The sequence below is a fragment of the Corvus cornix genome, chromosome Z (assembly GCF_000738735.6).
Source record: "Corvus cornix cornix isolate S_Up_H32 chromosome Z, ASM73873v5, whole genome shotgun sequence".
NCBI classification, from domain to species: domain Eukaryota; kingdom Metazoa; phylum Chordata; class Aves; order Passeriformes; family Corvidae; genus Corvus; species Corvus cornix.
The window spans coordinates 72,279,209-72,305,666 of NC_046357.1; the positions used below are offsets into that span (position 1 = coordinate 72,279,209).

The following is a 26,458-nucleotide window of genomic DNA, read 5'->3' on the forward strand; positions in this document are numbered from 1 at the left end:
AAGGAGATTTAGAGTAAAGACATGAGAGTGGGGGTGGGAATAAACATGCTTAATTCAAAGATATAATTAAAAATATGTGTCTGACTTTGACAAGACTTTGAACAATTCTACAGATACAGCCACACTGACATGTGGGAGACATTGCCTTATTTTTTCACCTTTGGCTGCTGCACATTTGAAGTCAAATGCTTCGCATTACAAGGACAGCAACCAACCCTTCCCCTGGGATGGTAAACAGCTGCCTGCTGGTGTATCTGGTTACTCCTCATCTATCACAGCTAAAATCTCTTATCTCAGGCAACAAGAATCTCAAGGATGTTGCTCCTTGCCCTCAGCACCGCAGAGAATTCGTATTAATGTGTGGAGCCATATATAAAAATAGAAGGATACCTATTTTGAAAGACACTTTGCACTCCAGGTCTCTAAGGCACAACTGCATGAGCCACGCACAACACAAAACCATAAGGACTGTCCTTATTACCACACTTTCAGCAAATGGAAGCAGACAGCAGATGCTGCTTTGTAAGAGCTCACAAAGGAAAATGCCAAAGCAAAGGCATGAAGTGGAGGGAAGGATCTTCAGACTCTACCACTCTTAGTTATTCCAGACTGCTACCATTATTGAAGAGCACATACTTATTAGTTTCACTGCAGTTTGGATAGAAAATGCCAGAGATGCTGGTGTCTACATGAAAATGTGCTTTAATTAGAACTGGAGTTAAATTGTGTGTGTTTATTTCTTTTGCCTAGGAGGAAAGAAGTTGAGTTCTGACAAGAACCACGAAGTTTCACAACCCTTTCCCCCCAGGCCCCCCTCCTCACAGGTCATTTATTCTGTGGAGAAATATATAAATACAGCAATGGCACTGGACAGTTAGAAGTCAGGAACATCAGCTACAGTCTGTAGATACAGGCACCAGCAGCATTGATCAGTCATGCATTTTGTGGTGATCAAATAATTAAACTTTTCCCATACATCATTTAATCACAGGTGGAATAAGCCTACTTCTTTGGATGGTTTACTGAAGCCACAAAATTTTATAAATTGTGACTTCATAACCATAGTTGCGCATAGAATCATGTCAAAATAATGTTTTCAAAGGACAGTGTGCTGAATAATGTTGGCATCCCAAAACAGGCAAGGAAGAACTAAAGATATTACTGACAAAGATGTTTTCCCCACTCCCACCTTACTGTTTCCATTGAACTAGAGAGTATTTTCAAGTGCAGAAATTTTAGGTTAGTTTTGTGCACAGAACTGGACTTAAGAGGAATCAGGAAAAAAAAAATAATGTGGCTGCCTCCAAAACTCTCTAAAAACTAAATGAAATACTTAATGAAACCATGGGTGACAGATCTGCATACATTACTTGAGGACTTGGCTTTGTGTCTCTCTCATTCATTCATGCACATTCTTGAAGTGAAGCTCAACCCAGCACTCCAAAATCAGAGTGCCACAGTTTGATTTCAGGAGTGATTAATCTCACATTCCTACAAAGTTCTGTTAGTGTGGGGTAAGAACAGGGCATTTAATCAGTCAAATTGCTTGGGTTTTAGCTGGACTCATCAGGCAACTCTGGGCGAGGTAAATGAACCACAGCATTAAAATGCAGCTGGTACAGAGGACTGAAGAACAGACAACTACAGAATTAATATGACTTCAGAGTAACTTTTTAATCCCAATTAAAAGTGCATCATAAATAGCTTTTGTCTAAGCAGATATTCAGAAGTTTTACAACAAAGGTAAGGACTACAGTACCAAAACTTAGGAAGAAATACTTTATTTTCTTAGCTACTGTTCAGAAAGCCCTGAGGAAACTGATCCCCAAATCCCTAAGAGATCTGCAGCAGAGAAGCTGAGGAGCACTCTGTGCAGACAACTCCCGGTAGTACTTGGTAGAAAACGAGGCACAACATACCTAGGCAGCTTGCTCAGGTCACACCTCCTCAACACCACATGAATTCCATGTATTCTTCCCTTTTGGCAGCTACTACAAAGAGAGACACGATTCTCCCTGGCAAGTATCCCGCTATTGGACAGGTAACAGTTTTTGCTAGCATGTAAGGTCAGACACCTGTTGTTCATCAGAAGTCACAAAAACACTGTTTCACTGCTGGAAAAACGGGAACAGCATGACTAGTAAGGCTTCAAACACAGCAGCCATAAATCCCTCAGTCACTCAGCATACAAAGTTACAAATGAACAAAGCTACAAGCTTTTTTTTTTTTTTTGTACAAAGAACAAGCTCAACAGACTTTAATTCAAATACATTTATAATAAGTAAACATTTCAAAATCAAAATTGGAGGGAGTGGACTGAAACACCCAGACATTCTTGCTTTACTCTCCACCCTCGCAAAGAAGGAATGGTTATTTCTCATAGCAGTTTGATCAGTACAGAAGACTCCCACAAACTAAAAGCTTTTGTCTTAGTTAGGTATTAGCTATGTAGTAAAAGTACATTCAAGAAGTCCTTGTATCAATTTGGTGTTTTTCAAGTACCTGACAGCTGATCCTTTTACAGATAACAAACAGCCCCTTTTGGCGTGCAGTGTTAGATCAAAATCCATCTCTCAGTTCATAGATAAACTGAGAATCCTGTTTAGATGAAGTCTGCTAGCTGACTCAGGTATTATTAATGTTAACTTCTCTAAAATGAAAACATTATGAAAGACTTATTTCCTATTTAGCAGTATCACATCTCCTACTGATAGATTTGGGTTGTGCTACTGATCACTTAGATGACATACACCTAAGAAATTTTAAAAGAATAAAATCTGAATAATTAAAATACACACTATCTGGAAAAATATCACAGATGTATAAGAATAGAAAAAGAAAAGTAAAAGGCTTTAATTCATTACATTGTTTTGTGCAGATAATATTTTTACAGACTATGGCCAATCAATGAAGAAACAAAATACAAATGTTTCAGTCTTTTTAGCTCTTTTTTCAAGACACTTGACTTGTACTTTGAGCTTAAATAGTAGTTAATCCACTGATAAACAAACTCAGCAGAAAACAATTTTTTAGTTGTACCACTAAATCATTAAAATCATTAATATCATTATGTTGTACAGGAGTTCAGTGCTGTACCACTAATAAGATTTTTCCTGGTTACTGTAGAGGTAAACTTGTAATCCAGGTAAATTGGACTACAACAGTAGAAAAATCAAACTATCCCCATGTTGTGTTCAGGTAACGTTGCACAGAACAGCTTTAGATTAAATTTGCATTTGTTTTTATTCCTAGTATTGCAATGATGGGCAAAATTACCTCTAAAAGCAAACGTGTATTACAAAAAACAAACAAACAAACAAAAAAATTGTTAACATTTTATGATGACTAAACAAAATAAATGGTAAGTAGGTATGAAGAAGTAAGATTCAAAACTCTGTAACCAGAGCTTACTTTCAATAGAAAGTTTCGAGTGTCAATTTTTTTTACGTTGGAATAAATTGATAGTTTGCTTGATATCTCAAGTTTTGAACTTCTCTTCCTTATAAAGTGAATAAATCCCCAAAAGTCCTTACTTAACAGAAATAGCTTGAACACTACAATCGACTCAAGAGCAACAGAACACTTAATAGCTATACTATAAAAGCTGGTTCAACAAAGTTGGGAAGGTGAAATTTGATTTGATAAAGTCTCATTGCAGCAGACAAAAATGAAGCTTGCATTTTGTTTGCTGGCAGAAAAAGAATATTCAATTCACTAGAGTGCATATAACAAAATCAAACATGCAATCTATTGCTTTTAAAACTTTTACTGCAAGATAACATTAAGAGAACAGTAATTAGATATCTATAATTTTTTTTTTCCCAAAGAGAAAATATGTAAACAGGATAATAATTTTTTTCTGTATGTATATAGCTTCTCGGATCATTTCAGGGGGACAAAGGAGGGGGTGGTGTTTCTCAATAATCAGAACACTTTTAAATGTAATGGGTTTTCATTTGATAAAAAGAAGAAAGCCAACACTGTTCTAATTCAGCATTAGACAAAAATACTGTGTTTCTTGCACTACTTTAACACAGCTGAAGAAAAAAACCCGAATACCCCTATTTTGGCATTCAGGATTACATTTGCTCAGATCTTTTAGATTTCACAAAGCTGCTATCCAGTGTTGCCATGAAATACAGACTGTAAAATCTACGTAGCACAGGCTACTTCCAATGTCAATACTAAGTGGAAAGGAACATGAAGCAGTGCATTACACTACATTTCTGGAACTAGTACAGTAAGAGTTAAAACCTAGAAAAAGTTAACCTACAGTTTATAGAAGGAACTAATTATCTGCAGAAGCTGATTTTTTGGTTGTATATTTTTTTTTTTTTTACACTGTGCGATTTTCTGCATCTGCTAACTTAAAACAGACATTTAAAACTTGTTGCTTTCTTTGCTTTGTTTCCTATGTTCTCCCTTCCACCCACCCCCTATTATGCCATACACCAAGCACTATGAATGTAAGCCCAAATATCCTAGACAATCCAGTGAACAAAGTTAGTGTAATGCACTGGTGTGAGGTGTGAAATAGAAAAAAAAAAATTCTCTCAGTCTTCATCGAAGTTCTGCTGTAGAAGAAAGTTGGCAGCCAGGTTTTCATTCTTCTCACAGGCAAAATACGCCTGTATCACAAGTCCTTCAGGAAATCCTAATGCCTTTAACTGAAGAAAAGAAACATATTTAGGAAGTGCATTTTGTATGTTAGGCTTCTTTCTATGTCTAGTGTCTCAAGATGTCCCTTAAGCAATTACTGCCTTCTTGGAAATAACATTGCTGCCCAGCCCAGTTCAATGCAGACTTTACTGAGTGAAAAATAAGGTGCTTTAGTAAAGAGGATCCTCACTTGAAAAGGTGATTTGATTAAGTCTAATGAAGCACCATAAAAAATTGTCACTTCTTTAGTGACCCAGTATGTCTAAAACAGAGCTGGGTCACAGTATTGTCAAGAAGTAACAGCACATTGCACTGCTGCAGAAAAAAAACCCCGACTTCAAAACAATGCTCATTTTAAACAATTATACAAAGTTCCAAAGCACTTTTAACAAAAACTGCCTGGAACAAAAGCTCCCAGCCTGTGATCTTTAGTAGCTTGTCCAGCATGTCACATTAAGCCATATTTTCAATTGTTTATCTTAAAAAAATTAACTACACACTGCAGCCAAGACAAGTAAACTCAGAGCAATCTGGTTTTCAGAAGTCAAGGAATTAATTAAAGTCTGGAACACAGTGACAACAGGGTATGAGAACACCAGAGAAGAACTTATTACTGTGCCAAGGGCTTAGCCAGCACTTAGGGGCACTCAGAAATTGAATCCTTGTTTTAGCCAAAGGCAAGTACACTCCACTATTTCAAGATTTTCTTAAAATCCTCACAGCACCTGCAAGGCATTTCATGTATGGGGCAGATCAAATAACTGTGAGAAACTGTGTCCTATTATCCCTCACCAGTCAGTCTTGGATTTTATTTCAGGCTCACAAACAGCATGAAGGCATCAGCTGCAATACTAAGACACTTAAATTTTGAGGTTTGTCTTTCACAGGAAGAGAAAGAAGCGTATGGATCTCTGCTTGGTTTTAGAAGAGACCGCAGAGCTAATAAAGCTCTACTGCATAAAATGGCTTTAAAAGGAAATGCAGCAGACTAGAGAAGATGGCCTGTGAAGAAGTACATGGACAAATAATTTTATTAGACTAATTTTACTAATTGCCAATTTCCTCAAGTTCTAGAGGACTGAATACCGATATTCAAATAGGTATCCTGATGATCCTTACATGAACTTTTGTTTTGCCAGCTGAAAAAACACTGTCTTTGGGGTACAAAACCACTACCACAGTATGACAAAAGTCTTGCAGTTTGTCCTGAGAAAAATCTCAGGGGCATTGCCATCCAGGCAAATTTAGTCAGTTACACAGTAGTGTTTATGAATGCAATATATCACCCCAGAGTATATTTTCATGCTTACCAGTACTTTTAGAAAACTGTAACTAACTAATTCTCATGGACAGACAAACAGCTGGGTAAAGTTTTGACTCCAACTAATCTACTCAACTATGACTGTTCTTACTTTCCAACACTTTGCAAAGAGTGCTCATGCAGCCAGACCTTTGTATCTGGAAACCTGTCATGGCATGATCTAGAACAGTGCTGGCTGAGGCTTTTGCAAGAGGAATTACTTCCCGAGTAATTCCCGAGGGAAATCCATTCTGTCATCAATTATCACAGGATGGTCTCTGATCACTTAAAACGCTCTGCCTCTTCTCGGTAAGACAGATTTAAGGTATTTTAGACTCAATTGCTATAAAGCAAGAAGAGGTATGATTTGAAACAAGGCTACAAGAGCTACGGAATGCCAAGTAGGAAAACATCAAATATTATGCAGAACTACTGAGCTAAACAAAGCTTAAGTTAAGTGTGTCTTAAGCATGTACTGGAGTCAATACCCTACAGCAACAAGAATTTCAAAGAAGAAAGGAAAATTTCAAAGAAGAAAGGCTCACCCTTTCTATAGCTTCTTTTTCCTGAGGTGTTACTTGAATGTAGTTCATATGAGCATTCCCAGCATCTCCTATTCCTCCAGTGCTGGCACCATCATCACTGCCACTTAAACCTTGGCGAGACTCTAGAACTGGCTCGTTCAACATATGAATAAAATGTTCCTGGTGCTGGCTTATTTGCTGTGAAGCACAGGACAGAAAAAGAAACACATAGATTTAAATAACTCATCTTTAAGCCTGCCAACAGACAAGTAAAAATATTTATTTTCAGAGAATTAAGAAGTCAAAGGAATGTGCAAAAAGTGCACAGAGAAAAAAATTATTCCGTCTAACCATAAGAAACACAATTTTTATGTTTCAATTCAACTGCAGTGATCCTTTCCTCTTCCTCACCCCCTTTGCACCTTTTATGAAGTCTCAAATTTGTATCTAATATCATAGAAAATACATTCTGTACAGCAACAACTGCTGAAAAGCCAGCAATAGAATGTTGTAACTGCTAGTAACATATCCCAGACAACATCAACATGTGACTTTCTTGTAAAGGTAAATCACAATTATCAAGCATTATTTTCTTCTTTTAAGATCCACCTGCAGTAGTTGGGGGTTTTCCCGTCCAATCTGCTGTAGCAATGCCGGCAACAGAGAAGGATTTTGCTGGATAATTTGTCTCATCTGCTGGAACTGAGGCTGATTTCGCAAAAACTCAAGTGGATGCCCTGAGAAAAAAAAAAAAAAAATCAGTGAAGTAACACTTTTTTTTTAAAAGTTACTAAGAATCTTAATAAAATACATACCTACACTGTAACTGTAGATAGAAACAGTACATGCAAGTGAATAGCACACCCCTCACTGAAGCATAGAAGAATTTGCTTCCTCACAGTAACTCTAGCTTTAAGCAAAACTTCTTTATTCTAAGGTTAAACAAGGCGTTCCCATTTCACCCAGTCTTCTATTAAGATCCAACAGCCTGGTCCTTATCTCCAACACTTTCCTCTGTATGTCTCATCTCTGGTTAATCTCAGACACATCTACCCAACCCACCGTCTCATCTCTGCATCTACACCAGAGCTCTCCACCTCCTACCACAGGTCAGTTCTCCAGGGAGTCTTGTCTTCCCAAACATCCCACACTGTTAGTTACTGAAGTGAACACAGCAGTGTCTGAACTGCTCCGAAATATCCCTCCCCCCATTCTCTCTTCATGGATCATGTCATGTGTGCCTGCAACTACTAAATGCATGTTTAACACTCTGGCCTCTTATCAGAATTTGTATCTTGAGCACCATTTCTGCCACAGCCTAAGACAGACCTTTCCTATTCCTTCATTAGGCTCCTTTCATGTATTTATCTATCTCCCTTTAAGAGGGAGATAAATACATGATAAATACCCTTCTCTTCAGCAGGCACCAACCACTGTCAAAGTGCTGCACTGCTGAGCGAAGAGTCCTAGGTCATTTATAGGTCTCTCCAGTGCTACACTTCATGGCCTAATTTCAGGTTTCTCCCTTAATATTCGAACTTCTGTGTGGTAAATATATTAATATAGCCACAGTGGACAGTGCCCAATCAGTCACAGAGTAGAAAGCCAGAGGTTAAGTGAGAGAAAACACCCAACCATATCTGTGCTCTTGCACTTAAGTTCAGAACACTGAATTAAAGAAATTGTGCAAGTTCACTGCATTTTTGGAAAACTCATGCTTCATTGCACATGACATACAACAAGCCACTTGTTCCAAGAAAGTACCACACCTGGAATTTCCATGTTAACAGCTCTTATCCAATTCCCTTTGAGCAGCCCACAAGCACCTGGAACTTAAAACTGACTGGAAAAGAGATTAAGTGCACATTGTTTATCATACCTTCTCAAACACAGCCTTTCTTACCTCCTAGTGAGCTAGCAGTCGTGGGTATAGTTGCTACTGCTGCTGCCACTGCTGAAGACTGAGATGCACCAGTGCTTGGTGGTTGAGGGGGTTCAGCCACAGCCTGATTATCTCCAGGTATACCCTAAAGCCACAGATCACATCATTACCCACAGAAATGTTTCAACTACATGCAGTATTCGTGTTTCAGAATGAAGGAAAAAAAAAAAAAACCAAACAACCTTAATGCTTTCACTGCAAATACAAGGCAAGATCCTGTGAGTTATGCATTTACAACTGACAGAGAACACCGTGAAAAGATTAATTTTATCTTTTGGCAGGAAAAACCTGTGGTTTTTATAGAAAGACAGTAAAGCATGCACTGCATCACTTTAAAACACACTTCGCCTGACAAAAAATACTTCCTTTGAATCCTGTTTGAAGATATTTGATATGAGCGAAAAAGTTAAATATACTGTTACAATATGTTATACTGTTATGCAAAAGAAGTGACACTACAGCAACAAATTGCAGTACAAAATACTAACTAAGATTAACAATGCCATACAACTGGCAAGAAACTGAGAAGAGATACAAGAACACAGCTCTTGGGACCTCTTTCCTCAATGAAAAGCTGTCATTTACTGTATGTTAAAAGTGAAAAGGTCTGTATGTCACCCAGCTTTAGCAGTTTAAAAAAAAAAGTTAACTTGCCTTTTGTTTATTTTCTATCTGCAAGCAACTTTGTATAGGAACTGATTGCTATGGAGGCAGGAATGGACAAAGCTAAACCACAGTATTATAATAAACTAGAATGTAGGTTACACAACCATGATACCTCACTGTACTACTTTTCACCTGCATGGAAATCCTTCAAGCTTCCTACCCTAACCCTGCCTTCCTCACTGTCACTGAACTCCTGCACCAAGTTTGTCCTTTCAATCTATCTCTCTTGTCATGGTTTAGCATAGTTTGCATTTTAGTTAAAGAGTTAAGTAAGTAATGGGTATTTTGAACCAAACCACTACATCCCTGAAGCCTGGAAACTTAGTCATGGGAGAGACACCACGAATAGTACAACAGGCCCTGTTGGAACAGCCCAGAGAAGTTATCCAAACGAAAGTCACCCTTCTGTTTGGGAACCACAGAACAGAAGGAACTGGGTGGGTGGAAATAGTACAGAACTACAGGGTAACCAGACAATGAAGAGGTTTGTCAAGCCTACCATAAAAATCACTGGTAGGTAATGTAGATTAAAAGTCCTGCTGTAACATGATCTTCACACGGTATGTTCATCATTACACCTGAACAAAAAGGACAAATATGCAGCTAATACAGAGCACACATCTAGAAAGGGAGAACTGGACAGTGCTCCAAGCAATGCTTTGCCTTACCTGTTTATTAAGAATCACATCAAGATATAAATCACCTAATCATCAACTGCATGTTTAAGCCACTCAGGGGAATAAATGCAGGATTTCCCTGTCACACACTTCATTACCTTCACATGGCTCAGTAAGCTTGCTACACATCCCTCCCTCCACTGAGGGGGAGAAGAATTCCATTCATGGTATAATTCTGAGGCAACACTCCCTTATCAGTGGCTTACAGAGCACTGATTAAATAGCTTTCCCATAAAAAAATAATTTCTGGCAAAGCAAGTATAATGTAACAACTTGGGTTACTCTTATGAAATTACTAGTTGATTTCACCTATTCACAGGCATATGTCATCACTGCAATCTGTGTCCAGATCAAACAACATGTGCTTGTTTAAACTTTTAAGTTTGCTCTTAAATGGAAGGACTATGTAAACTCATTCAAACAAATTTACTTAGAAGTTATTTGTCATCTTGAACATCATCTTAACTCTTGCATGCAAGCTTGAAGTATCACCCTCCAGATAATAGAGACTGTGTACAGTTGTCATCAGACAATGCCAGTGAGGCATGTGGACCTTGTTCACACAGCTACACAACAAAATAAAGCATGGTATTAAACCACACACAAGTCATTCTGAATGCAAACACTGCTTGGACAGCAAAAAAAGGCCACTGTTGCCTTATGGTGGATGAAACAATTGTTTACTGTTTAACGGAGCAGTACAGTGGTTTTTAGCTGACATTGCTCTCCGCAGGGCAATAATCACATCAGGTCCAGCTTCTGCACAGAATAGAGAACAAAATAGTTCCAGCTGGGAGGTACTTACAGTGATCATCTAGTCCCACTGACCAACCAATTCATGGCTGACCAAAAGTTAAAGCCTGCAAAGGGCATTGTCCAAATGCCTCTGAACTACTGACAGGCACAGGACATTGACCACCTCTCTAGGAATTATGTTCAGTGTCTGACTATACTCACACTAAGGAAACGTTTCCTAAAAATATCCAAACTAAGAGGCTGGTTATTGAAGAGATGACAGAATTCCTTCCTAGTTAGGAGTTAGGAAATCCTTGGCTCAAAGGAAGATCTGAATGTAAATGCCTCCAAAGTCTGGGGCTTAGAAGAATAAAGAGCATCTTTTGCAACTGAGACCTCCTTCCATGACCACAGTTCATGGACACAGGATTACACCTACATCTTGAATGATGAAGCCATGAAAACTGAAGAACTTGCCATCTGAACCATGGACAACAAGTAGAATCTTCAGGGCTCATCTGAGGAACAGCTGTGCTTTAATTACAGTTTAACTCCTTTCCAACACCTTACAGGTACCTTTGGTGTACTGGTTCTTCAAACACTTACAGATCTCAACATCCTAATCCTAATCTGCAGATTATATAAAAGATAGTGCTGATGATAGTTTGGAGGCAGGTAATGTAGAGAGAAGGTCAAAGAACACTGTCACCAACAGATCAACAGTAACTAAAAATAACCTTTTTTGATGCAGCAGGAGAGTAAGGAACATCTTCAGACCACGGCAAACCCAGAATAGTTAGAAAGACCATTTACAGAACAAGGATTGTTCTAGAAGGACAGCAAAAAGTCTGACATCTAGTATGGTCTCCAAGAGCAAGACCATTCCTCCCTACTCCCTCTTCCAGAAGGAAGAAGAAGAAGAAAAGGTATTTCCAGTGAAGGATAACACGAAACATAAAGGGACATCTTATATAACAGGACCCCGTTTTATATACAGGGTCTCCGAAGGACTGGAAATGAACTCCTCATACCAATCAATGTATTTGGCACATGTGACATGTAACTCCATCACAGGGATACTCTATGTCTATTCTGGAGTTCCTGAAGAGAAATAAGCTAGAGGAGGGAAATGCCAGACTGAGTGCACAAGAATTGCATGCTGTGTAGGACTGCCACACACACAGCAGGCCCAACACTCACGGGAGGCACTGAATTCATGGTGTATTTACAGACTAGATGAACAGTAAAACCAACATTTTGACAGCATGAAAAACAAATGTTTGAGCCTGCAGACTTATGACAGACTTGGGAGTTACTGCATTCACCCTTGCTTCGCCTAATGGTAGCTGGGAATTGAACTTTTTACATTCTTGTACTCAAAATATGTGTCGTCAGTTTAAAATCTGAAGATTACAAAGTCTTGGGAACACTAATGTAAGTGGGAAGCATGCTAGCGACTTGTAGTTGTAACTACTGAAGGAAAACTTCATTAACAAAATTGAAGTTTTATAACTGGAGGGTAAAGATGCCAGATTTCTTATCAATCAATCAGAAGTTCAACCCACATGTATTTTGCAAGGATTAGGTCAAGATATCTGGTTGCCAGATTTTAATAAAGTTCAGATCTCCTAAAAGGAAAAACCTCATCAGGGAAAAAGTGGTGTGCCAGAGTGAAAATTAAATGCACTGGAAATACTGACTAAGCAACAAAATCATAGACAAATTCTATGGTGGTTACAATTCAACTGTCAGATTAAGGTATACAATGAGAAACAATCCACAAAGCCCCAGAAAAACTCACAGGGTTTTCATTAAAGTGACATTACTCTTCTATTTCGTCTCATGCCAATGAGGTTTGTTTAACCCTTCAAGCTTTATTTATCAAATGAAAATTGCTTCTTCTCTAAAACACTGCTGAAATGAAAACACCAGTTAAATTAAGCACAGTTCAAAAAAAAAACCAAAAAAAACAACCTCTCAAACCTTTTTGTTTGGAAAGTGTATCAAGAACACTGTGCATTATTACAGTGAACTGGAACTTAAAGAATGGTGATGTTATGTTATAGATACTAGTGCAAAAGGACAAATAATCAACTAATGCTGTCACTAAGAGGTGACACAAAATCACTGAGCCAGCCATTGGCAGTTAAAGCTATCACTGTAACTGGACATACTTTACATACAAATCCATATGAGTCAACAAAAAATGAAAGCAAAGAAGTGGTAGAGGTGGTTAGGGATTACTTCAGTGTTTTCTGTAACACATCACATCTGTCAAAATTTCAATCTCACCTTTCCAGATGGCAAATGTCACTCTCAGGGATTGAGTAATGTTCAAAAATAACACCAAAATCAAAGTGAAAGGTATTACGTGGGAAACAAAAACTGAAAGACCAAGGTGTAGGCAAGGTAAGTGCTCACCATCAGAAGGTACTCCACTGCTCTGTCAGGATTGTTGAAGCTGGCCCTCAGCGCTGCTATCACCTGCTCTCGCTCGTAGCCCATGGACATGATCTCAGTCACCATGTTCTCATAGGACTGACCTGTCACTAGAAGTCACAGGACCACCATTTTAAGGGAAGAAGATGAAAATAATCACACACACACACAAAAAAAAGTTTCAATGGATATGTAATTTCTACCCAAATTTCAGTCATTCATCGAAAAGAGTACTTCCTATTAAACATGCCATGGTTCTGTGGCTTTAATTCCAAATACATTCAGTGGTTTCATTATGAATTTGATTGGAAATAGTGGAGGGTAATGAAGAAAATGTAAACTTCTACTGACAAAAGCAGTACTTGGTGATACTTCTGTACTTGTAATTGAAATTATGTTCTCTCTTCAAGTTTTCATTTAAGGTCAAGGGCATCCTCACAGCTAATATTAAATTCCTGATGTAATCAAGAGAAGTCTCCTGCAGCTTACATTTGGAAATCAAAACTTTCAAGGCAGAAATCTGCCTGCCAAATTGTTAGCCATTGCGGATTTTCCAAATAAAGACTTTTTGCTATGCCGCTGTTAGATGACAATTAGTGATGACCATTATATTGCGATATATTGCTACGTGCTGCTGCTGATGATGATCCAAGTAATTTAATCAACTTAATGTGGACCAACTCAAATCAGACAGAAGACTTAGAAGTTGGATCTAGGAAAGTCACTCAAGACTTCAATGAGGGTCCAGGAGACCAAGTTATCTCATTTAATTCTTATTTCACTCAATTTAACATTTGACTAGACATTCATCACATCAAATCCCCCACTTCTTACAGCAAAAATGGATGAAAACTGTCCCACAACTGCAGCAACCAAGACAAAAGGTACACATATGATATACGGAGCAATTTAAGGGCAACTGATCACTACACTAATTTCATTGTACAGAAAATTATTATCTCTTTTCATAATCCATTTAATTTTGCTGCCTTAAAAGCAGACAGCAGGTATAACAATTAAAAAGAAAGGTAACTATTCTATTATACATTGTACCTGGTCAAATCTTAAAGTTTATCTTGCTGGGGAAAAAAAGAATACAAACAAACCCAGGCATTAAAATACCATCTCCTTCCTTGGATAAAGGTATTCCTGATCTCAGTGAAATCCTTCTACTGACTGACTCTGCAACTAGGAAGTTAGTGGCAGGAGAGTTAAATAATTAACAGTAGTCATAAAAAACAACTGATTAATAATTTAAAAAAAAAAAAACCCAGAGGAAACAAATACAAGAGCTACTCTGTTAAGACAAGTAGGTCATAATTAAAAAAACCAAAGAAAACATCAAGTTTTATTCCCTTAGGGAGAAGGTGTTTAACTCAAGCCAACATTAATACAACCCCATTGCCTGTTTCTTAACGTGTGCTTCTAAATAATCAGTGGGTGTATGACTTAGGGCTGTATACTCAAGAACAAACAATAAAACAGCCCTAGCCCAAGGGTACTTGTGCATTATCCATAAATAAAGGATTTAAAAACCTTGACTAATTTGACTATTTATTATTTGGGCTTCAAAGTAATAGTGCCAACCTGATTGTAGGGAATGGTAAATTTTTCATGTCTTCATACAGAACTACAAAATCATTCATTTTACATCTACCTGCATTTTTTCATTCATTAAAAAAAAAAAAAAATCACCTAAACATTGCTCTAAAGATATATACTTCTATATATCTTCAAAGAAGCAAAAAAGCCAAGCCAACAATTGTCCCAACACAATGATTTTGCTAAACTTCTGCTCACATTCTTCCTGACACGGCACTAGTTTACCCTTACTACTCCTAAGAAACTAACCAAGCAGACAGAACACCGGTTGATATAATTAGTTATTACTTGAACACTTCTGTATTGCTTTTTCGATATAAGCAAGGCAGAGACTAGAACACTATGAGAGATTTGATAGAGGAAAAAGATGCAAAAAGGCTGGCTTGCTCTGCACTGGCTGCTACCTAAGGCATAATTAAAAGCCAAAGGAGGAAAACAGAATTACTGAAAATGTAGGTGCATGTACTCCATACAGACTAGTTAACAAGTTGAGCAAAGTGAGATCAAGAATAATAATTCAGAAGTTGCACACTAGCAATGTCATGATACAGAGTCAGGCCTATCTGTACCTAGTGCTTAGTGGAAATGTTTGAGGTCAGGGCTGAATTGATTCTGCCCTTTGCTTTTGTCTTTCAAATAACATTTTAAAGCTGGATTAACTCTCAAATCCAGTTCACCACACTCCCCACAATATATCTTGTCCTATGCCCTAAAGAAATTTTAGGTTGCTCCTGTGAAAGATGTGGTTGCACAAGAACTGCAAGACATGCAGATCTTCACACAGCACACGAAGCCACATCACTCATCACTTTTCAGCATTTAACTGAAAACAGCAGCAAATCATAGAAAACAACCCGTTTTTAAAGCACAATCAATCAATTTCAGACAATGTAACTGAGAAGCCCAAGTTCGAGTATGTGTAGGATCCAACTTCCATCAATTTGTGCAAGCAAATTCCCTCCAGGACAGTTTCTCAAAAAAAGAACCACAGAGTTCATGCCTATTGCCCTTGAACATTTTTTAGCTGACAACACTTACAATACGCTTACCCAGAAAATCACACTCAATACCTGTTATTTCCAAACCCGTTAGGGACACATGGGTTTTACTCCATCAGACACCAACCAAATAACTCCCATATAAAATGGATAGTGAGGTGACGGTCTTGAAATGGGATTTCTTTTTTTTTCCATTTTTGAAGAGATTTGAATCAAGACCACCAGCTTCATTCAACTTGCTGATCAACACTGTTAACACGGATGCTTGTGATGACCTCATCTTGGTCACTGAGATATTCAGAATGGTTAAGGAAGCACCTTTGGTAGCAGCAATCAGTTCAGCCCCTTCAGTCCTGTTACATTTTTGTCTCCTGCAGTATCCATCAGCTATTTCAGATCATACACTCTAAAACAGTATGTCACACCTAAGACCTAAACAAATCTAGTAGCTACCACTAATTCATGTAAAACATTACTGCTGCTTCTAAATCACCCTAGGCTGCTTAATCACAGCACCTGCCTCCAACATAACCACACAAAAATGTAGACTGAAACTCTTCACTTAGTTCAACTCTTTGTACCGAATTGCAGCTTCATATTTAAAGACAAAAGACAGAATAAAAACCCCACCTCCTTCTTATTTCTATGCCTGAATTTGTTATGATCCAAAACAACCCAAAAATTTCAGGAGGAGTAAGGAGTTGTGGGCTTGTCTAATAATTTCCTAGGTACACAAATCAGCATAAATATGGGGCAGACCTTCTTATTGTCTTTATTGTTTATTCCACTGAGAAACAAACATTACTTAAACTGTCAGAATAAAAGTAAGTTGACTGTAAATACAGGGAGGCATTCATTTCTCAGCCCAGATAGCAGCAGATCTGGTGAATTTATCTAATCTAAATGTGTCAAAAAGCAAAGTACTTTCAAAGCTGGAACAAGGGAATAATAAAGGCAGCCATTTTATCAGACCTGCACTCTGTGGAAAGCACACACATGTTTACATCTAGTCTTCTATTCAAGCTACTTCAAAGTGAATAGTTAGAAGAGAAATTAAGGCAAATGGGGAAAAAAAGCTGGGATGACAAGGAACTTCCTTTTACACCATAAAAATATACAAAGGGAAATATTCTTCAGTAAAGTAGTTCTCAATGCTGGTTCCAAGATATCAACTTCAGGTCTTAGAGAAGAGCACTTTGATTATAACTTTAACAATGAAAGATACAGACGGAAATGTCAACATCTGCTAATCCGTCATGTTTCTGCTGCACCAAAATAATGTCTACATTAAAAAAACTCTCCACTTACCAAGTGCACTTATAGCATCCTCAAAAAGATTTGATCGAGATGTATCACCTGTTGTACTGTAAGACGAAGACAAGTGCAATGGTAATTACAAAACTTTGGAAAACTTCCTGGTTTTCAAAAAAAAAAAAAAAAAAAGCAGCAGCAGCTGTAACTCTAATAGCCCCTTTTGTTTCTAAAAAACCAACAAAGCTTTCCAAAGAGCTCTCTTTTGGTCCTATAGTGAGAACAGATTTTACAAACTTACATTTTTAACACAAGGACAACCTTCCCCCGCTACCCCCCAGAAGTTTGGCTCTTGCCCATCTGCTCAGGGATTAGCCATCTGCTTGCTTGAATGCTTTAAAGGGTGGGAGAACAAGGTGGATTTTCAAAAGCACACAGCAGTCTTGCTAACTGCTTCCCCACAGTCACCAGCTTGATCTCAATGAGGACCCAAGGAGGTCGGTGGCAGGCACTTATTAAAATCTCAGTATACTACTTTCCCAGGAATATAAACTGCTAACATTTGCAATTACTCCATCTCAAGTTATCAAAGCTGTTAAATTACAGGATTAAAGGCTCACCTCCATGAACAGCAAGGAACACAGAGGCGCAACAGTGGGCAGAGGAATACCAGTTTTAATCAGCCACAGCCAAGGGTGCCCCATTCCCAGGGCTGCAAATTAAAGCATCAGCCCCTTGTTTTCAGGGTGCCATCCAGGGTGGGTCAACAGGACTCCTTCAAGAGCATTACAGCCTACAGGGCGGTACAACTCACCATGGGGTGCCAGGAAAAAGTTCTGGGGGAAATCTAGAGCAAGAATCAAAGGCAGGGAAAGGAAAAGCACCAAAGCACCATGCAGATGAAAAGCACGGGTTAAGAGAGCAAAAAGAGGAGAAAAAGGGCCAGTCATAGGTAAGAAACACTTGCCTGGCCACGCTCTGCACCTCACTGCCAGTCCATCCCGTCTTTTTTATTAAATTCTACTTCTAAAATTTCTCATGATGCATGGGGGGGTGTGTGTGTGTGTGTGTCTCTCTCTCTATTCTACATGCACATGTGTATATGGAATTCCAAGTGTCCACAGGGACAGGGAACTCTGAGTTAGGGGGATCCAGACACCTGTGGAGCCAGCAACTGCTGAGACCAGACACTGTGGAAGTCTGAAGGCCAAGGACCGCAGCCAGTTCCTGGGTGAGCCCTGTGTGTGTGTGCATGTGCAGGCAAGGGGAATCTGATTATCAGGGTTGCAGGGCTCAGGCAGTCCCCATGCCAGGTACCAAAACCTTGCCAAATACTAAGGGCCAGCTATCAAAACAGAAATTTGTATCTTTCGTTTGTATTTTGTACATATTCATTTTGCAGCAGTGGGCTTTGCCCTAAACAGCCAGAGGGGAACAGGATGTGGCTAATGTATCTTGCATGAGTGATAGGCTTTTCCCTGCCTGAGCTGACCTAAGCAGCCAGACACACAGGTTTATACATATTGTGTGCATATTTTGGGAATACATGTTCAGTCTTGATAACGTGATAGACTTGAGGACATGGAGCTGCAGGAGCCTCACATTTATCAGGCTACCAGAGTTGGCAACTCCTACCAGCAAGTGAAAGATCATCAGATTGATCTGAATGTTTCCAGAAGACGCCACTAAAAATCCAACAAGGCACTTACAGAGATCTCTGTAAGATCTATGCAAGAAATAATTTGTTCCAACAAGAATGCTTCACTAGTATCTGTCAGTAGTAAGATTTACAATCAAAAAAAGATCAAAGGCAAAGCAGGATGCCAGCTGGCCTGGCCTTGGGTCAATAAATCTTGCCTTAGTAATTTAAATTCTAAAGCAAATCAGAAGGAAACAGTACTCACTGAAATCAAGGCAGGTGATAACTTTAATGTATATGCTAAATTATTTTGTTCCTTCCTGTTAAATACGTACACTGAGGCTCCCTTACTGCAGTTTTTTTTTAGTAAGACTGCAATCTGTACATTAAAAATACAGAAAACACTATGTCATTACGAAAGACTGATCTTTGAACCTAATGGACAAACTGAGCATTAAAAAAAAAGGAAAAAACCCCACCCATTAGTATTTTCACAAACTAAGTTACTTTGACTTATAAACGAAACTCCATTTGCATTCCATTTCTAAGAGATACTAATTTCTCAGAAATGCAAATTAAATCATCAATTTGTATATTTAGTGCAAGAAATTTGTGATGAGTTTTTCAAGACATTAGGCAATTCCAAGTTTCGCTTCATTATCATCAAATCAGTATTTGATGGTGTTTAAATACACTTAAAAATACTGTCTTGTGCACCAGTATTCCCAGAAATGACACACAAATTAAAAACCAGATTATGAAAAATGAAGATTTGATGCTATGCAGCACTTCAAGGGCCATTAAAATCCAGTTAACAACGTTTTAATCCCATGCAATACTTAAGCAACTTAAAGCAAGCAAAAAAAAGGCAACAGCATACAACAGGGATGAAACCTCCAACTTCCATTTGATTTTCTCAATTGTAGAGAATTGACTTGAAAAGTTTTTCCAGGTCCCACCATTACCTGCATATGGGCCAAGGAACATTCAGAAAAAATAAACTGGTAGCTTTAAGGCATTACATGATTAAGAGCAATACCACATCCTCCATTTTCGAAGAAAAAGCTCTTTCCAGAAATTAAGAGACTCATACAGCAATAAAGAACTTAGGGTACAAATCTGACCAATATGATCTAAAACACAATCAGAGGTTTATGAGCAAGACAGGACACACTCCTCTTAAGACTTCAAGAGCTTTGTGAGCAGTAGAGCCCCATTGCAGGTGAATATCCTCAGTCTGAAAAGAAATTTGCATGACAGCAACTCTGAAATGCCTAACAGGAACAAAAGTCTTGTGTCATTTAACTCTCCACTCCACAGGTTTATTCCCAAGACCATATTTGCCACAGGAAAAGGCATAAGCAATGAGGGGTGCTTCTTACAAGCAGTAATATTATACTTGAGTTAGAGACTGAAATTACACTTAAGAAAGAAGAAAAATTATATAGAATGGAGAGAATGACTGGAACTAGAAGCAACAGAAATGGACAGAAATAGGAACCCATTTTTGGAGGCTTATTCATACCTGTCAATTGATGATGGACTGACAGCAGCTGGTGCCTCAGGTGGTTTTTCTTCTGGCTTCTCCTCTTTTGGAGCACTCACAGGTGCAGGTTCACAAGCCACTGCATCTGGTGCTGGTGGTGGAGGGACAGGAGCTGGCACAGGGGCAGCAACAGGGATTGGTGCAGCAACTGCTGTGGGAGCTGCAGTTGTTGAGCCAACAGTGGAAGTGGCATTTGACGGCTGAGTCGCTCCAGCTGCTGCTTTGGGCTACGGGAGGACAACAGAGCTCAGGCACAGCACAAAGCTCATAAATCCAAGCTCTCTACAGGAAACACACTAAGTTCTGTTAAGACCATTTGTGTTTGATATTGCTGTCTCAACATCAAGCACAACATTAAAACATTGCAAGACATTAAATCTCTAATGCTTTTCTCTGTGTTTAAACGAGCAACTGAGACCGTCACTGAAGTACTTACACACCTGAGCATTCACACTCTAAGGAGAAAGTGAAATGCAAAGATCTAAATATTTACAGACCACAATATTCTAAATATGAAAACAACCCTGTGTTTTATAAAAGCACATTTTCCAAAAGAAACCAAGCAAGCTGCCTAAAAGCATCTGCAGAACAAGCATAAGCTTTTCTCATCATTCAGATCTGGAAAAAAGTGATTAAGACAGAAATCACATTTCATTATGAATGCTGTTTGCTGGAAAACAAGATGCGAAGAAAAATTAAACTTCACCTGCAACATGTTTTAGTTATGCAATCTTTGCATTCCAAGCACTGCAACAACATCTCAAATACTTCAGTTCTAAAGTGAGCACTAAGGATAGAGAAGAATGAAGGACTACCAAACTTACAGCAGAAAATTTAGAGTGGATAATACTTGTATGCAATTGTGAAATAATCTTATCTCTTAACATGAATTTTTCTTGGACGCAGTATTAATCCCATTGTACAGAAACAGCCCCAAGGGCTGACAAAGCTGACCCCAATCTTTGCCTTTCCAAGAGAAATAGCTGAACTTTAACAGAACTACTTATTCAAGGTTCACCACTTTCAGACAATGTTTGCTTGAAGTAGGAAACATCTACTTCCTCCTTTTGTCTGCAAGGAGAGGTAAGGGTAAGAATGAATAGCTACCAATGTGAAGGGCACAGCAAATAACATTTTAATAAGCACTCAAAGAAAAACACTGACACAGTTGGAATGCAAGGGGAGCTATTTTCTGCTGGATTCCAAAACCCTTAATGCAACAATGTCTGAGCATCAGACAAAGTTAGCAGTCTGTGCCTACGTGACTGGGCATGTCTACCCACAACAGAATCAGGAAAGGACAACTGAGCTTCAAGACTAGCAAAAATATTGTAAGACTGAAGAAATACCAAAACTACAGGTCCTTTAATATCAGAATATACTGAATTTAGCAGATCTTCATGGAGATCTGTGTGATCATAGAATTGTTGAGGAGAGGTCTCAAATGATTGAATCTAACCCAGCACTGCCACACCCACCACTAAACCGGGTCCCTAAATGCCACAGCCACACATCTGTTGAAAACTTCCAGGAGGGGCAATTGCACAACTTCTCTGGAGTCTTCTGCCATCAACAAAATGAAAAACTGGACTCTTGACATCTCATCTGCACCTGTTTTCTTGCACTGATAAATGCCTCTGTGGCAAACCACAGATGAGAAAGCTGTTCAGTCAGGAAGACAGCAAACAACAGTTATCTTTAACAAGCCCAGATGTTTAATTATGTTTAGTAATACCAGATAGAAATAACAGAATATATGTTTTCTTTGTCAGGAGGAGGAACTCTAGCTTCAAAATTAATTTCCTATTCCAAAACAGAGATGAAGCCAATTTCATTCAGATTGCAGTGGTCTGGAATGCCTGGAAAATCAGTGGCTTGATTCCTGGAAGCAGCCTGACAAGTGGTTCAGAGAAGAAATACTTCAAACACGTGTGTCACAGTCATTCCCTGTAAATTGCACTTGCAGTCTCTCAAAACCCACAGGTTTGTTTACTGACAGATGTATCCTGTCTCTACTGGTTTATGCTGTTGAGCTTGACAGAAGAAAAAGCCATTAACTATGAAAAGCAACATGGCAAGGCTGGAAGAGTTCCATACAGAGGATTTAACAACAAACTACCTAGGTTGCCTTCTTCCTTTTAATAACAAAAGGAGAAAAATAACAGGGAGACAAGAAAGAATAAACAGTAAAATCAGCCATTAGCAATTTTTTTTTGTTTGATACAAACATTCAGCACAGAACAGCAGCAAAAATCAGCCTAGGCAAACCAGGACTGTGAGGCAGTATTTTTTATCTATTCACACAAGCATTTTGCTGTTGACCAAAACTTGCATATGATGAAATTCCACTGGTTTTAAGGATGGGCATATACAATCACTCATCATAAGAAAAAACAGAATTAAATTAATGAAGCTTCCTATTCAAAAGTAACAATTACTCACCTTTGTCACCATAACCACCACAAAGTTCTTCTCATCTATCTTGTATTCTTTAAGAGCAGTTTCATCATTAAGGATTTTACCTGGGAAATTAAACAGGTAGAAATTAAGAAGTTGTTTAGCAAATCAATAGATGATCTTGGGATTTCCATAGCTTGAGGGCTGCTGCCCTAAGTGCTGAAGATGCTTCAAACCATTTAAAATAAAAGCATTAAATCTGGAAAGATTCACTGGACCCATAACAAAGATACACGTAATACAGGGGAAAGGCTTTAACATACCAAAAGCTTAACCAAGTAACTTAAGTCTGCTTACACAGTAAGGGAAATTCCTTTCTACTTATCTTCCATTTGGTCTTCAGGTAAGAGCATTACCTGCAGTAAGAAGTTTGTGACCTTGCAACTTTAACAACTTGCTATTAAAAGAAGGCTAAAACATTAGAAAAAGCTAGAACCATTCCATAACTTGCCACCTTGACAGAAGGGTGAAAAAGCCATCAGACAAACCCAGAAACATTTCTTATACTACCACTTTTGATGTTTCATAAGCAGAGGTGGTACTGTGACAAAATAGATTTGCATCACATCTACAAGAACCTAGGAACACAGTAAGCCACATACTTCTTTGCCTTTTCTCAAAATAAGCTGACTTAGAGGTAGCAGCATAAATCAGAAAATTAAGTCTGTATTTCAGAGAGTTTTACAGGACTGATTTCCACTACAGAATTTTCAGGGAGTATTTTACAATTTAAACTGATTAAGTTTCTGAAGATGTGCCACACGCTGATTCTATTTCACAACGTCTCTCCGTGCTAGTGGGCTGCAACTAGAAGGATATATCCTTATCCTGATGACTGCAAGGAAATCAAGCAACACACACTTTATGGCACTCAGAACACAAAAGACTGGTTCCACCAGTCTTGCAGGTCAAGCATTCGAGAAAGTATTACATGTACTGCAGTAATAGAAGTACCTGTAGCATCTGACTCAGAACCTACATGGGTCTACTTATGATTTTTTATAGGCACTTTAGGAAAGGCTTTAATGAATGTGTATGTAATATAATATATATACTTTCATAAAGTATACATACAGACATCCTGTCTTCTTGGGACACACCACTCTCACGGTTTCTAGACCTTACCTTAATACAGGTATCAACACAATGGACCTGCCTCTAATCAGAGTCAGCTGGGGCTACCACTTTGTTTTTACCAAATTCTACAGCTCGTTTTAATAAAAGTAAAAATGTCATCAGTATCTCTTGTCCAAGAAAAAGGAAAAAAAAGAGAATCAATCTTTGGATAGTATTATATTCTCAATCTTATTTCCTATATTTCCTACTGCTTGTGAGGCTTATACAATACTGCAGTTACATTCTGGCTTCAGAAAACACTCACGTAATGTCACAGAATCTTGTGCAATCCTTGGTTTTTGCAATCACAGAAACAAAATATTAAGAGTGCCATGCAGTTACAGACATTGCACAAAGCCTTCTGCCTTGTTAACATTTCTTGGTTATACATAAGACTTCCACCTTTGATAGAGGCCTGCAGTCAGATAGGAGTATTTTCTGGAACAATCAATGGAGGTTTCAGAGCACCTTCATGTTCTTGACATGCACTCCCTTCACTGAAGTACTAGGGACATAAAACTTGCTATGAGACATAGTCCTGAGGAGCTGTACAAAGACAGAGACTCACAACACTCCCATTAGCATCTCTCCACTGTCACCCATGGCTTTAGCTTACTACAAGTGAAAAGACAATACCTATTACAAAGCAGTACATGACAGAAGCAAAAATTCCACCAAAGTTTCTTTCAAACTCAGTTTTAGAGGGAAAAAAAAAAAACACTAGAGGGAGTACTGGAATAGCACCAAAGTATTGACAAGAAGTGAGAACAAAAAAATGGATTTATGTATTAGTGCCAGAACGAACAAGGCAAGTGAGATAAAGCTCAAATAAAGTTAATTTCATGTTTTAAACTGACATTAGCCTGGTTTTTGCTAGTACATAATACACATTTCTAGTGACAGAGCTTGAAAATATTGGAAGTACCTTTGTACAGCAAGCATTTGGTGGTGGGTTTCTTTTGTTAATCCAAAAGAAATAATCTGGTTTTTAATTCCCTGAGGTATATACAGCAATGCTTCAGCTATACACGGCATAAATGCAACAAGAAAAGAATTAAGCCGGAACAGCAGCTTTGACCTGCTTAAATCCTGAATTCCTGTAACAAAAGCTATTTCTTCTTCACCCAGCATATCCCCAAGACATCAGGTTGTAAGAGCAAAGATGACAGACCCACATGCACTAAAACCTATTAAAAAATTCTAATTCAAAATTAAGAGCTCCCTTTGACGCCAAGTTTGGTTTTGTGTTTGTGGGGGTTTTTAACCTGTCTGTACTTCAGTTCTTCGAATTCTTAGAAGACTTAGCATTCACATCCAAGTCAAACAACAACATAAAAAAGGCAGGTTCAGATAAGGTACCTTCAGAATATCCATTACCTGCATAAATTAGTTTTTGGCCAGCTACTGGAAAGGCATCTTTTCCCCTTTCTGATTCAATCTTCTCTTTCAGTGCCTTCACCTAAAGCACAGAAACAGTTTTAATGAAAACAAAGTTCACAGTACAAAGTTTTAAATACTGAAGAGTAGTTTCAATCATGTCTTGATTATGCCAAGTTTATCAGTCTTCTGAATATGTCACTGTAACCACTTGCAGAGCAACATGTCCCCCTCACAAATAGTCTCCTGCGCTGAATCAAATTAGGTAATTATTTCTCCAAGAGAAGTTATTAGTATGAGTGTACAACACAGTGAAAAAATAAATTGATAAATCTGGGGAACAACCATGTTTTCATCTCTTGACCCATTTGCCCTGTTCTTTCTCTGAATGCAGCGGGTACACCTGCTACAAACAGAGCTGAAGGTCTTCATCATCATAACCACTCTTCAGGGAATGCCTGTTTTTTTTTTGGTAAGATCACTATGACATTCAGCCTTGAAGTCCCCATACGCAAAGACTTGTGCAAACTGTTCAGATGCTTATCTTACATAAGCTGTTTTCAACTCTTCCCCCTCCATCTCAATTTCTGGAGCTGCACACAGCAATTCTAAGCCTACACATTTACTTGCTTGCATGGACCATTGATGCATCATTGTATTGGGTTGACCCTGAGTTGATGGACAGTCTTTAAGACCAATTACGCTTCTCACAATTTACATATTTAAACCGCACAGAAAGGCGGGACTTCCCCTTTTTGTCGGAGCTCGCTTGCTGGAAGGTGGGGGGGCTCCGAGCCTCCCGGCCCCGCCGGGCCGGGCCGGGGCCACTGCCCCTTTCCCCCTTTCCCAACGCTGCGGCACGGACCCTGGGTCGCTGGGGGGGAACTGTCCCAGAGCCGCAGGCAGCTCAAACCAGCCATGGACTGCTCACAGCTAAACCCATCCAGCGCGGCTTCTGGGGACAGGCGGGTCCCTCTCCTCTCCATGCGGAGCCGGCGGAGTCAACGGGAGCCGGCAGAGCCTCCTGTCTGCAGCCAGCACACTTCGTGCTGAACTGAAGAGGACACCACGCAGCCAGCGGCACAGAGGGAGCGAGGCTTTCCCCACCGTAAAGCCTGAACAAGAACACCCTTCAACATGGCGGCTTCGGAGTCAGAGAGAAAGAGAAGTGAGTCACGTGGGACGGAGCTGGAAATGGCGACGGGAGAAAAGAGAGCGGTGCCGCGATTCTGGCGCGCAGCTTAAAAACCTTCTTGCATGCCGTGGTAAGAAACTGTAATACCACAAACTGTTTGTCTCTTTAATCCATTTGAAGAACATGGGGGGATGGAGAATCCTCGTGTGCCTGTGAAGATTGTGAAGAGTGCCTATGCCAGGCTATACAGAAGTAGTGAGAGGCTGTTAGAGACTTGTGGCGAAGAAAAGCCTTTGTGTGCAGGCCAAAATAACTTATCCTTAAAAAGATGAATAACCCCATGTGATGGCCCATGTTTTGCAGTGTGAAGGAACTGTGAGATTTTTCATGGGAGA

The 26,458-nt window shown here is 39.0% G+C and overlaps 1 protein-coding gene across 2 annotated transcripts in view; it reads right to left on the minus strand.

Moving 5' to 3' along the window:
• Positions 1-1,653: 1,653 nt before the first annotated feature.
• RAD23B (RAD23 homolog B, nucleotide excision repair protein) overlaps positions 1,654-26,458 on the minus strand; it is a 37,446-nt gene continuing 12,641 nt past the window's right edge. The window contains exons 3-11 of one of the 2 annotated variants that reach the window (XM_039566881.1): positions 24,929-25,012; positions 22,421-22,500; positions 19,958-20,205; positions 16,851-16,906; positions 12,925-13,052; positions 8,387-8,510; positions 7,093-7,220; positions 6,505-6,681; positions 1,654-4,667 (exon numbers count right to left, since the gene is read on the minus strand). In XM_039566881.1, coding sequence (XP_039422815.1) covers positions 4,554-4,667; positions 6,505-6,681; positions 7,093-7,220; positions 8,387-8,510; positions 12,925-13,052; positions 16,851-16,906; positions 19,958-20,205; positions 22,421-22,500; positions 24,929-25,012 — 1,139 coding nt within the window. In that variant the 3' untranslated portion in view covers positions 1,654-4,553. The remainder of the gene's footprint in view (positions 4,668-6,504; positions 6,682-7,092; positions 7,221-8,386; positions 8,511-12,924; positions 13,053-16,850; positions 16,907-19,957; positions 20,206-22,420; positions 22,501-24,928; positions 25,013-26,458) is intronic. The other variant, XM_039566880.1, reaches the window with a different exon arrangement.